The sequence below is a fragment of the Branchiostoma lanceolatum genome, chromosome 17 (assembly GCF_035083965.1).
Source record: "Branchiostoma lanceolatum isolate klBraLanc5 chromosome 17, klBraLanc5.hap2, whole genome shotgun sequence".
NCBI classification, from domain to species: Eukaryota; Metazoa; Chordata; class Leptocardii; order Amphioxiformes; family Branchiostomatidae; genus Branchiostoma; species Branchiostoma lanceolatum.
This window is the reverse complement of record NC_089738.1, coordinates 324,249-337,478: the sequence shown is the minus strand read 5'-3', so window position 1 is coordinate 337,478 and position 13,230 is coordinate 324,249. Positions and strand designations below refer to the sequence as shown.

The window sequence follows — 13,230 nt, the reverse complement described above, 5'->3', positions numbered from 1 at the left end:
GTAAGTGTTTTATAACATAATCAGAAAGAGAATGAATGTTGAAAATATGCCCTACAAGCCTTGAAAGTTGGCCGATCGAGGAGAAGAAGACACTAATTAGTTGACTGTTTAATGGGCCGTGAAGTAAAAAATGAGAGATTGATTCGTGCCAATGCGAAAACGTGCCGAAATGGCACAGGCATATCGTGGGCCATGACTGATGAAATGACTCAGTTTGGCGGGTCGTGCACATTTAAACAAATGCATTCTGAACTTGGATCAGCTATAACTACGTATTGCCACGTCTGATTTCTTCAGTGACTTAATGAGTAGAGAGCAAAAGACTTTGCAAAACGGTTTGTTGAAGCATTCAGTGATCTTAAATTCATTTTGTTACGAATGTCATAAAATAGTTACTGCTTACTGGAAATATGTGTACGTGTTATTCGTTTACTAAATTATGCATGTTTTAAGTAAGAAAATGGCTAAGGCACGGCAAAATAGATAGGGGAAAGGAGTTTATGATTTTACCGATGATCTTGCAAGTCGAAACATACATACACGCGCACACACAAAAACACGCACACAGACATGCACACAAGCATACAATCAAAAACAAATACACAGACACTTACACACGGATACACACACACAGGCACCTACATTGATGACAACTTTCTTTAACGTGCGGAAGTTTAGCGCTACTATCCACAGTGCATGGCGTCGCGGTGGTGTATGCGTGGTGTTTGCCGACCCTGACATGCTCCACTAACGTTGTGTCCTTGAAAAAGGTTTGATGCTAGATGAAAACTTTAACAAACCACCGGTGCAATGGCCTAATGGGTAGAGTGTTCGCCTTGCATACATGTACGGTAGGTCGTGAGTTCGAACCCCGGCCGGGTCATACCATAGACTCTAAAAATGGTACACACTGCTTTCTCTGCGTAGCACTCAGCATTTGGGAAAGAATATGGAAGTTAAACACACACATCACTACCAGCGGACCAGCCCCCTGCTATAGAGACTTGTACTTGTGTGGCCCAAGGGCTAAGAATGGAGATTACGCATCTTCGATGTATGGGACCACTTTTTTAATTTGATGGACTGCCTCACTTACTTTATTACCCATTTGCCCACAAACCTTATTACCGGATGCATCTCTGTTGAAATATGTTCTATTTTCTGTGTTTCTATAGTCTGTTTACCTTTTCTCTTATTGCCTTTCAATGGACGTCTTTATATAAGTTTTCCTCAATAATCATGTAGATAGATCCTGATTGGTATGATATGCATTTCATGATAATAATCATTACCTAAGGTACCTACATGCCCAAAAGAGTGAAAATCCATCAATGCCTGCGTGACTTATCCTCACACTGCATGCAATAATTGTTCCAAACAAGCCGCTAGGGGCCCTGACTTAAACCACTTGGGCGTTTATTCAAGTCAGTATGAGTTAACGTTGCGTATTAACATTGTTTAGTTTAGGTTAAGTTTGCGAGGAAGAATTGTATTCTACTTATAGACCCACCGTTTTGCGGCTTTGTTATCGAATCGAAAAATGACTTCTTTGGGACTTCTTTGGGCGCGAACTTACCAAAACCAAACAAGAAAGGCAATAAAACGTATTGCCATGGCGACGATTGAGTGGTTATATGTAAGTGGTGTACGGTTAACATTTTTATGCTATGTTTGATATGTGCTATTTTAGGGCTCCTCCCGTTAGATGGAAACAGGTTTTAAAGTAATTGTTCAGTACAATAAAGAGGGTTTCAAACACCATTAAAAGCACACACCACTAAGACCATGAATAATTTCACGGAGGTTTGTGTCCAACGGACTCTTGTTTATGAATGTTGCGGTCTTAGGGTACCCAGTGGAATATTAGAGTTGACATCTGTAGCTGCCTGCGTCCGGATATTGGTGTTGTGGAAACATCAACTATCGATCTGACAGTCGCCATGTTTACGTGGGGGGAGAGACTCACGTGCGTGGTCAGATAACCATCACAGTGCGCGGCTCCAGGAGTCCCACCAATCTAGGAGCAGCATTTTCAGTTCAAAGTTCACAGACAGGTCGGTGACACGTTACTGGCTAAGAGCTGCCTGGGTTTGAGCCTCCACCACCGGAGAGGGTCTCATCATTTATGACAGTCGTAAGTATACAAACTACGTTATGTTCTCTGTAACGTACCTCTGTCGGTTGTTCAAGTTGATGGTGTTTTCTCAATATCAATGCCCTAAAAGTGCGCCTGAAATCTTCATCTCCTAGATCCTGCGTGCTCATAACAATGTCAGCATCTAAACTTGACCGTGTCGTAACTTCAACAATGTCTAAATGTCATTAGTACAGAACTAATCCTCAATCCATCTTATCCTGATTTCTTACTTGTAGTAAAAGACGTTTTTAAAGACAGAATATGCGGCCACTTTGTAATAGCATTGTTTATATTATCAGCAATATTGTTGATGAAAACGTATAACATCCTGCTACATTGTATATTGACCTTTCTCACAACGTCCTATTACATATTGCACATTTTTACCAATATACGAATACCAGAAAACTTCTATTGATCCAACGCGAGTTTTCAGGTAGTTTTCGGAAATTGTATGTCATCATATAATCAAATCAGTGTGGCGTTAGATATTCGAATTTTTCAAACTGTTAACCAGACTAGCTATTAACTGTCTCTCTCCTGTCGTAGCATTTAGGTCTACCGCAAGATGCCTGCTTCTGTTTGATAAATATTTTGCCCACCCTCCCACTTCATTAATGACGAGTTTCGGAAAAACTAAGAAGCTAAATTGATGTTGCTGAAATTAACGTTGTTTTCTAATGAATATCATGGAGCCCAGTCGTGTGGTTTGCTAATATTTCTAAATCTTTGTAACTATTTATCAAGGACATTTCATTGTTTGATAACATTTCAACATGTTAAATTAAATGTGTTGATTTTCTGAATATTCTGAAAATCTTAATTGTACAGAAATAAACATGATGCGAAATAGATGAAATTGGTGAATCTAAGTGACTATACGAAAGTCTTCGTATTTCGCTGTTATTAATTTTTCAATAATTTCAAAATAAGTTATTTTTCATTTGTTGTAAAATTTTGTAAATTTGCAACAAAGTTGGAATGGGAACAAAACAACTTACACGTTTGTGTGCGATGTACAGGAAAGTAGGACTGGACGTCATGCATAGATGGCTTACTACGAAAGCGCCACCAGTGCCCAGTAGTGAAATCTAAAGAAAATGTATAAAAGTAGATGACATGTCAGGTGGTGATTATAGCCTACTGTTTTGTTTGGAGACTATCTACTATTTGGAAACTGTTGTGGGTATTTGTAGATATTTGCAAGTGAAACAATCGCATACAATATGCTAGATATTTGACATCAATCATAGATAAAGCTACCGTCTGGCGTGGCTATCAAAATACTTCAAAAATGTCTAATACAAATGTTTATGTTCCATTCTTAAACAGATGTTCCATTCTTAAACAAATTGTTACTTTGACATTCTACTATTTCATATAATCTCAAATCATAACGAGTATTACAGTATTAATGAACCATTACTAATTGTTGGACTGTTGTGTGTTGATCTAGCTGCGGTGGAATGGGGAGAAGTGTGGAGTTCTGTATGTGTGTTCTAGCTGCAGTTCTCGGCGCAGGGGAAACAGGTACTGAAACTTAGAACATATCAATTTCATCGATAGATTTGAACAGAAATACAACAGTGAAGCCAGTGCCACTTTTAAACACATGAATTTACCATATAGTATGGGAGATTACACATACACTATGCTTTGTTTTCTGAATTGTTTTCTTGCTTAAAATTGTTTTCTAAAAGAGAAAAAATATAACTTTCAAGCAATTTTATTTTAAATGTTACACAGAAAAAAAGGCTTGTCATAAGAATTGTGCACTTTACAACTCACGACCATTTGTGCATTCTATTCTATATTTCGTCAAACCTCAGGCTACTTTCGTTCATCTCGATGAGTCAAAGTTCAACTCGTCGTGTTTGTGTAACTCAAGCGTACGAAGCGTTTTGCGTTTACAAGTAATATATAATAGAACTCTTAACTGCCCAGTCTATTCTACAGTGACTTATGTGCGCATTCATTTTCTTTTGAATCTTTTCTATAACGGTCACAGTGCTGACATATTCGTTGACCAATACAAATACAGATATCACAATGAACAACTTGCACTACTGTTTCCCCCCTTGGCAGTGTTCCAGTGCCCGGTAAATAGCTACTACTCGGCGTGCGGCTCGGCCTGTGAGGCGACATGTGCGGACCCTGTGCCGGCGTGTGACCAGCTGTGTGTGGAGGGGTGCGTGTGCGATGATGACTACGTCCGGGGCTGGAACGGGACCTGCATTAACAGAAATGACTGTGGCTGTTTCAGTGGCGGAAATCACTACAAGGTTTACACACTTTTTTTTCGAATAACCATTTGGCTCGCCCCTGAGGCGTCGCAACTGTCGCCTTACTGTAACTAGCCTGTCACACACATTCAGAACCTCCTCCCCGAACACTACCCAGTAAAGTTTTGCGGTAGGCTAGGAGCAGTCTGACCAGTTAAGGTCACACCTTTATCTTTCGCAACAACCATGTTTAAACCATTTCAGTACTAGTAGATGACCTACCAACAACCTAGCGCCAATTGCAAACGGTATGAGGTCGCAGAACTCTATTTACTGTGGTTGTCTAGCGCATTCTTTGGTTAAGTTGTCCAGCATTCTATATTCTCCGTTCATGGGTGCAATTAGAGGAAAGGTAAAACCCTCTCCATAGCAGATGCAGAACACGAGATATCACAAGTTTCAAAACTGAAAGTTTTCCTGCAGTATCGTAGAAAACCGCTATGTGGCACATTATCGAATTCGACCTCCATTTTCCTCGATCGTTTTTACCATCAAACCAAAACAATGTAGCATAAAAATCCATCCGAAACTGCTCGAGTTATGCTGGCAACGCACACAAACGGCACAGAAAATATAACCTTCTTGGCAAAATTCGCCTTAGGCAATGGTTGTTGGTCGCTCATTGGATGCCCAGCAGTCCGTCCGTGGAAATGGCGCCTTATGTACGTCAATTGCTGTGTTCTCAGACAGATGAAGTCTGGATGACTCCCGAGTCCCGGCGGTGCACGTGTCTCCCCAACAACTCTGTTGACTGTGGTGACCTGAGCTGTACCAGGTCAGACCCTGTCCTTAGTGACGAGATCGACAACGACTGTGACGGGCGGGTGGACGAGGAACTGCTCAACGGGCTGGACGACGACGGTGACGGGGAAATCGACGAGGATCTCGGTGAGTCAGGTATTCTGTGGACTCAAGCCACTGAAGGCATCTGACGACTTTTCTTATATATGACAAGACTGTCGTCTTTAGTCTCTGTGTCAGGGTGAATCAGACTGTCCTTCCATCTACATGGCACGGTCTTTCTCTTAGAGACAGTTCCAGGCCTGTGTCAGGGGCGTCCCTATAGCTCAACTGATAGCAGCTTTCGGTTCAATCTTGGGTCAGGACACCTCGGTTGAGGCTGCACCCGTCTTTTGGTAAATGTGGGTCCCGTGTTTGAGGATACAGGAGAGGGGCTAGCAACGTTCTTGTAAAACGGTTAACCTGCTACTAGATCAGCCAGGAAATCCGCTGCCCTATGTGCCACTACGCGCTACAGGGGTTTGAACAAACGAGCGATCAAACTGAACAGCTCGTTGTCAATTGCTTTTTCACAGGTAGAAGTTCTTGCTCGAAAAGACCACAGTTGTCTTTATAATCACCACAGCAATGCAAAATAAGCAAGTTGATTTTTGTAATTGATACACCATAACTAAGTGGTCAGTTTCTGAAACGGTAACAACGTAGCCTATACTTACATTTTTGTAGCCTTGTTAGATCTTTCGGCTAAATTCTAAAGTACGCCATGTTCTAGAGGTTCTGTCCGTTCGTTTGTGCTGTAGTCCGATGTATCTTATGCTCATACATACTACATATATTCATTTATGCATATGTAAACGGCCCCAAAAGGCTATGGTACCTTTACCTAAACATGGATGATAAAATAATAATTCACATACCTCATGATCTGGCCCGAGAAAGACGTTCCCTTTCATTTTACACTGAAACAGTCGGAAGCTGCGGGATCGACATAGTCTTTGTCATTGACGGGTCCTGGAGTATCGGGCCGGCCGTGTTCGAGAGAATCAAGGGGTTCGTGCGGGACATCGTCGGTTGTCTGGACATCGGTGAAATTCAGGTCAAAATATCCAGCACAATCGCCTGAATCTCCTGCTAGGTTTTCCCTCTGTGCTTTTCGTACTTGTTACTTAGTTTACTACACTTTGGTCGATATCAGTATATAAACACGTAATTAACTTTCCGAAGATGAATATTAATTTCAAGTTACTTAAAGACATATATATGATCAATTGATCTTATTTATATCAAGTGACACTATCTCCAGCTTGCTGATAACGTGTGACTTGAAGGAACACACAGAGACATGCCTGTAGCTCAACTGATAGCAACCTCTCAGCCGAACCTCTACTTCCAATTACTTACTAACTGGGAGACCACAGTTCAACCATGGGTTATGACATCTCGGTTAGGGCTGCACCTGTCTTTCGGAAAAGAACGTAAAATGGGGGTCCCATGTCGGTTGAGGTGCCTCGAGCACGTTAACGGGGGAAGGGATAGCAACCCTTCCCCGCCCTGCTACTTAAACTTGCTGCCCTGGCCGGCTGTGTTGCGGATTCATACTCAGCATCTGCTGTCTACTTGATGCCATAGGTCGGGGTCATCCACTACGACTGTCTGCCGAAGTTAGACATCCAGCTCGGCCGCTACACGATGAAAACAGACCTTCAGGACGCCATCTTGACAGAGATCACTTTCGACGGTGACCTCACACGAACCGGAAATGCCATTCGATATATGAAAAATACGGTAAACTTGACGTTTTCAAGTTCAAATGCAGAAATATAGATATACATTCTAAAATATTCGTAGCAATAATTCATTAGGTTTAAGGTCACTTAATCAGTTTCATTATTGGTAACAATTGTCTTTAAAAGAATCTTATTGGATTATCTTAAGTATCATGACTTTTAGATTTATAGCTGTATCACGTATGACCTGAACGTGTTTATAGCAGGGAAACATAGGTTCCTTAATTCATGAATTGATACATACACATACACGCACACACACACACACACACACACACACACACACACACACACACACACACACACACACACACACATATACACATACACATACGCACACACACACACACACACACACACACACACACATATATACACATACACATACGCGCACACACACACACACACACAGCCATACACACACACACGCAGACACGCACACCGACATACATTGTACACACACACGCACATATGTACATTCGAACACATGCATGCATGCATGTATATATACATATATGTAAACACATGTACACGCATGACACATATGTACATACATTCACACACGTACATATATGCACAGACACATATGCATATGCACACAGACGTGCACCCACACACGCAAACACACACACATGCACGAAAACATGTACACACACACACACACACATACACACATACATACACACACACATACACTCATGCACACACATACAGACATGCATATCCACACGTGCACATACGTACACACACACTAGTTGCACACAGACACAAATATACATACACATGCATGCTCACGCTGGAAAATATTCACAAATATATGCATACAAACAAGCACATTCACACGGTCACACAAATACACATGAACAAACACACATCCATACACACACACACACACACACACACACACACACACACACACACACAAACATGCACATAAACACACAGACATGAATATGATTACATGTACACAAATATACACACACATACACACACGCGCGCGCGCGTACAAACATATACACATGCATATGCACATACACACACGTACAAATCGAAGCACGCCGTTATTCCCCGTGTTTTTGATCAGATTCCGTTTCGCGGTTACGTGCCGAGAGCGGCAGTGATCGTGACTGACGGGCGGACCCGGCTGGACGTGGAAGGGCAGCAGGTAAACTCACCCTTTATTGGGACTAACCATCGTCTCCAAGCATATATATGACTTAGACTTGGGTTGCACGTCTGTCGAGAGGAACGGTTCGGATCGCGTACCTCTAGAAACATGCAAAGCCCGATTCAAACACCTGCATGGTTGGACATTAGTTAATAACAGAGCAGTCAGTAGAAACCAGCTGTTTTAAGGGCGTATCTGACTGGACTGCGCCCAAGTGCGATATGCATTCGCAAAATTTCGCCAATCAGCGCCAATTTGTAGCCTGAAATTACGTTGTTTTTAGTTTCCAAATTTGTCATTTCTAAATGGCTCAAATGGGCGCAAAATGGCTCAATCATTTGATATATATTCCTTTTTGATGAATCCTAATAAGTGTACATTAGTTTTCAAATCTGTGGCAACACTGCGATTTCCAATAAAGTTACCCAGGCTTGACCATTTTGTAGAGATCACATATTTCACCTGTACTGTGCGTCTCACGTCAGTATGAACCCTTGGGGAAAGCGCAATTCGGCGCCGTCCAATGCATTACCCGCTTTACAGCTCATTGGTACAACACAGATGTCCCATTCATAGGCGAACCCAACCCCATCCTTCTGTATGCACTTGTAGATGGACGTCGACTTGCAGATGGTTGTCATCTACAAATAACGGTATATTAATTTTATGATGTGAAACTGTATCTATCTACTGGTGAACACATCATGTATTTTCCTTTCTCGAATTATTTCAAGCTCTACATTTCAAATATTTTTCCTGCACAAATGATTTACCCCCATCCATCAACACTGTAACAATGTCCGTGTGTATTACCACTGATGTTCAGCTGTTCTTGTAATTGACTTTATCGTTACACCTTCTGCTAGGTCCATGATAACTTTGCAGAAAGTGCCCGTGCCGCGCGGGATTGTGGGATGGAGCTGTACAGTATCGCTGCCGGGCGGGACCGAGCTGTGGACAGGAGCGAGCTGGACACGATCACAGACAACCCCGCCCGGGTCGTGCAGCTGGGCCAGGACAGCCCGTGCGCCATCGCCAGCATGCTGGTGAAAGATCTCTGCGGTGTGTATCAGCTGTGATAGCTATGGGATGGATGGAGCAAATGGTGATCTAATTTGCATTATTAAGTGTCACAATTGCCTTGTAGTAAATGATGGGAATTTCATTATGTTGACATGCATAAATCAGTTAATGTAAGATTGCATATATGTGGAAGTCATTTGCATAATTAATGATTTGGGAAAATTCTGCCAAAGAATAGAAATCTCATACATACATACAATACGATACAGGCATCAATAGATTATGCTAACGAGAATTTTATTTGAATAAGAAATGCGACAATATAGATCAGGAATTTTGCAAAGTTCAAATATATCACGCGGAGGTATGAGATCTCTGAACTCTTGCCACGCTCGTTTTCCGTGTACTGCTCATAATGCTTTGTTTTCCGTTCCCTGCAGACGTGAACCAGCTGTGCCGGTCTATCGGCGGTGTGTGCACCAGTGATGCAGACTTCTGTGCGGGCCCGTTCGTACCAGGCTTGTGTGGAGGCAACCTCACGTGCTGTGCACCACAAGGTAGTCTGAACACAGGCGTAATATAATAGCGCCGTGTACGTATTGGTGCCCACAGAATAATCAAGGCGCGGTCATCGTTAATACTCCTGGATTTCAGGCTAACAGTAACACATGCTTAAGGTCAATTTTGGCCGAATATGATTCATAATGAGACATAAGATTGCCTCTTAGTCTCACAATTTTTGTTTCACCCAACGGGTGAACGGAAGTATCCTTTTCGATGATTCTGTTTGTCTGCTGGTATGTTTGTGATTTCGTATGATTCTGCCAGCATAATACTCGAGAAGGTACAGATGTACTGCGATGATATTTGATTTGTGGGTGGATCTTACAAAACGGGACAAAAGGCTTTTTGGTGAAACTTTATCATTCCATCATTCAAGTTGTCTTTAATTCATTGGCAAAGCTGTGATTTCAAATAAAGAATGAGACATTCTGGCCTGGGGGCTCCATTCAAGCTTCTTATAGAGGGAAAATTGGCAGAATTAGCAAAGTTCGCACAAATGTTCTTGCGCACTTTGGCGCAGTTTACCTCCGCCCCGTGTGTTGCAGACGAGCCGTGCCGGGCCATGGGCGGGGTGTGCCAGTTTGACGACCTGCCCTGCCCGGGCCGCCACCTGAACGGGCTGTGCGGCGGGCCGGTCAACAGGAAATGTTGTATAGACTGCTGCCAACAGCCAACAGGCGCCGATGGTGGGCGTGCTTCTGTTATTTGTATCTCTGTCATACAGATTTCTGTTGTTTCTAAATTACATGACTGTTTGAGCTTTGAGCTGCATTGTATATTATGTTCAAAATAGGCACAGGTTACGGTTAACTCTTTCCCTACAAAACGTTTTACGGATCATAATGATATATAATACATGCCTTCATTACTCCGGGAAGGAGGTGTGACCTCCTTCTGGGGGTATTGGGAATGCTTTTGCTTGCGCGTTCGCAGCTAGAACTCACGGTCCCGTCGTCGCATCGGTGTGTAACTTAACATATCGTTTGCCTGGTTGGTCGTGGTGATGCACGATGTCTTAGTTACACCGTAACTACTTTTATCGTCAATACAATATCGTAATTGCACCCCTACGATTAATGGTAGAGCCACTGGCCTGCCATAGACACCATTCTATAATCCGTTCCGCTTGAGTAGAATACTTCAGGCAGATACGGGGTATATATCTTTCCTACTTACTGTGATCGTATAGTCACTGTTGCATTGTAAAATAGACAACGTGCATCACCACACGCAACCTAGCAAACGATATACCAAGTTACATACCAATGCGGCAACGGGAATTGTGAGTTTTGGCTGCGAACATGTGCAGAGTGACCTCCTGTCTGTGTATTAAGTATGCCGTGTCCACTCGCAGCTCGCATGCTAGTATATTCGCACGCGACGGACGGTGCACTTTTACGGACAGTGTGAAAATGGGAGACCTCTGGCCCTTCAAACTTACCACACTTGTAGTTTGTAATACGGAGGCTGTGACAATGTAAAAATTGTACGCAGGGGATGAAAGATTGCTGAGATATGTCCCTCAGAAAATCGAAAAGTGCCCGCGGCCGCGGCCAGACTGTGTCTTCCGGGTGGATTGACAGATCCGGTGACCTTTGACCCTCGAGAAATGTTACGATAATTCAAAATAGGTTGATAGCTATAGATCAGGCATGCTTGCAATAAATTGTGGAAAGAGAATTTACTGCACATTTGTGATTTCTGAAACATCTTAGTTTTAAGGCTGAATGGTTCGTTGATAATCTTCAAAAGAAGCTATCTAGATCTAAATTTGTGACTTTTCCCGGAATTTCTAGATCCTATCTGTGCCGTGCTGTAAAAACGTACTTTTCAGCAGGTTGACCCCTCCTGTATTGAAAGAAAAAGATAAATAAACACCTTATCTTTACTTGCTATAAAACACTACTTGGACTGTACAGAAATGTAATTTGTGTGGGTCAATACTTTTAATTCTTTAATTACCGCTTATCAAAACTTTGCACTTTTCACACCTGGTACCACTTACAACCCACGATTCCGTTGCTGCATGGGCATGTTAGCCTGAGTGTCATCCTGTTTCAGTTCCAGGCTCTAAAAATAAATTGTCTGTGACTCCACACCTTACATCAAGATCCATTTCATGCATTTATCTTACAACTGAGCAGGTCACTAGCAAAGGAAATTAACAAACACCTCACCCACAATGTACAGACTATAAATACTTCACGGAGAATTGTGTCCTACGGACTCTTGTTATTTTTTAGGTAATGTTTTTATATTAAGAAGGCAATTGAGTTTTTTTATTATTATTTTGCTGTGTGCTCTCCGCCTTTCCAGTCACGTACCGAAGCTTGGGCTGCTGGACAGACAGCAACATCCGTGCTATCCCCCCTCTAGAAGGGCTGGATCCCAGGCTACAAGATCCATATCGCCTCCGGGAAAACGCCATAGACAAGTGCTATCAAGCGGCCAGAGACCGAGGCTATGACGTCTTTGCTCTCCAAGACGGAGGTTGGTGCGCGTCCTCGTCTGCTGCCAGACAAGCCTACCGGCAGTACGGACCGTCCCGCCGCTGTGGGCCGGCCGGGAAGGGCGGCGTCTGGGCCAACCACGTGTACGAGATCATATAGACAGCTGTTTCTTCCACGTGCACGGAATCATATACAATGTGTAGACAGCTGTGTTACTTGATTACCTGTACGAGATCATATAGACAGCTGTTTCTGCCACGTGTACAGAATCATCACTGTGACAGCTGTGTTACTTGACCACGTGTACGAGATCATATAGACAGCTGTTTCTTCCACGTGCACGGAATCATATACAATGTGTAGACAGCTGTGTTACTTGATTACCTGTACGAGATCATATAGACAGCTGTTTCTGCCACGTGTACAGAATCATCACTGTGACAGCTGTGTTACTTGACCACGTGTACGAGATCATATAGACAGCTGTTTCTGCCACGTGCACGGAATCATATACAATGTGTAGACAGCTGTGTTACTTGATTACCTGTACGAGATCATATAGACAGCTATTTCTGCCACGTGTACAGAATCATATAGACAGCTGTGTTACTTCGCACGTGGACGATATCAATCATATAGTGCAACTGTGTTTCTTCAAATGTATGATATCATATAGTGCAACTGTGTTTCTTCAAAAGTACGATATCTTCTTCCACGTGTACGGAATCATATATTACAATATTTTGTGTTTCACCAACGTGTACGATATCATATACGTAGTACAACTCTGTCTCTTCCACGAGTACGGAATCATATAGTATAATTACTCTGTGTTTCCTCCACCTGTACGAAGTTATATATTAACCAGCCGTACATGTGTTTCTTCCACGTGTCCGACATCATGTCCGACACCATATTGTACGGCTGTATTTCTTCCACGTCTATGATGTCATACAGTTGCTGCGTTTCTTCCACGTGTACGGAATCATGTAGGTCATGTAGTAAAGCTGTGTTTGTTGTATGTGTAAAACATTATGTAATACAGTCGTCAACATTGATTGACAAAATATTCAACTAA

The 13,230-nt window shown here is 42.6% G+C and overlaps 1 protein-coding gene across 1 annotated transcript; it reads left to right on the top strand.

The window, feature by feature from the left end:
- Nucleotides 1-2,024: 2,024 nt before the first annotated feature.
- On the top strand, nt 2,025-13,230 carry LOC136422841 (matrilin-4-like). Its single transcript, XM_066410745.1, has 11 exons — nt 2,025-2,134; nt 3,594-3,667; nt 4,223-4,419; nt 5,106-5,307; nt 6,129-6,256; nt 6,790-6,945; nt 8,032-8,112; nt 8,982-9,177; nt 9,579-9,695; nt 10,248-10,388; nt 12,019-13,230. Exons 2-11 carry the CDS (start codon nt 3,604-3,606, stop codon nt 12,309-12,311), a joined length of 1,575 nt encoding a protein of 524 aa, XP_066266842.1. The 5' UTR covers nt 2,025-2,134; nt 3,594-3,603; the 3' UTR covers nt 12,312-13,230.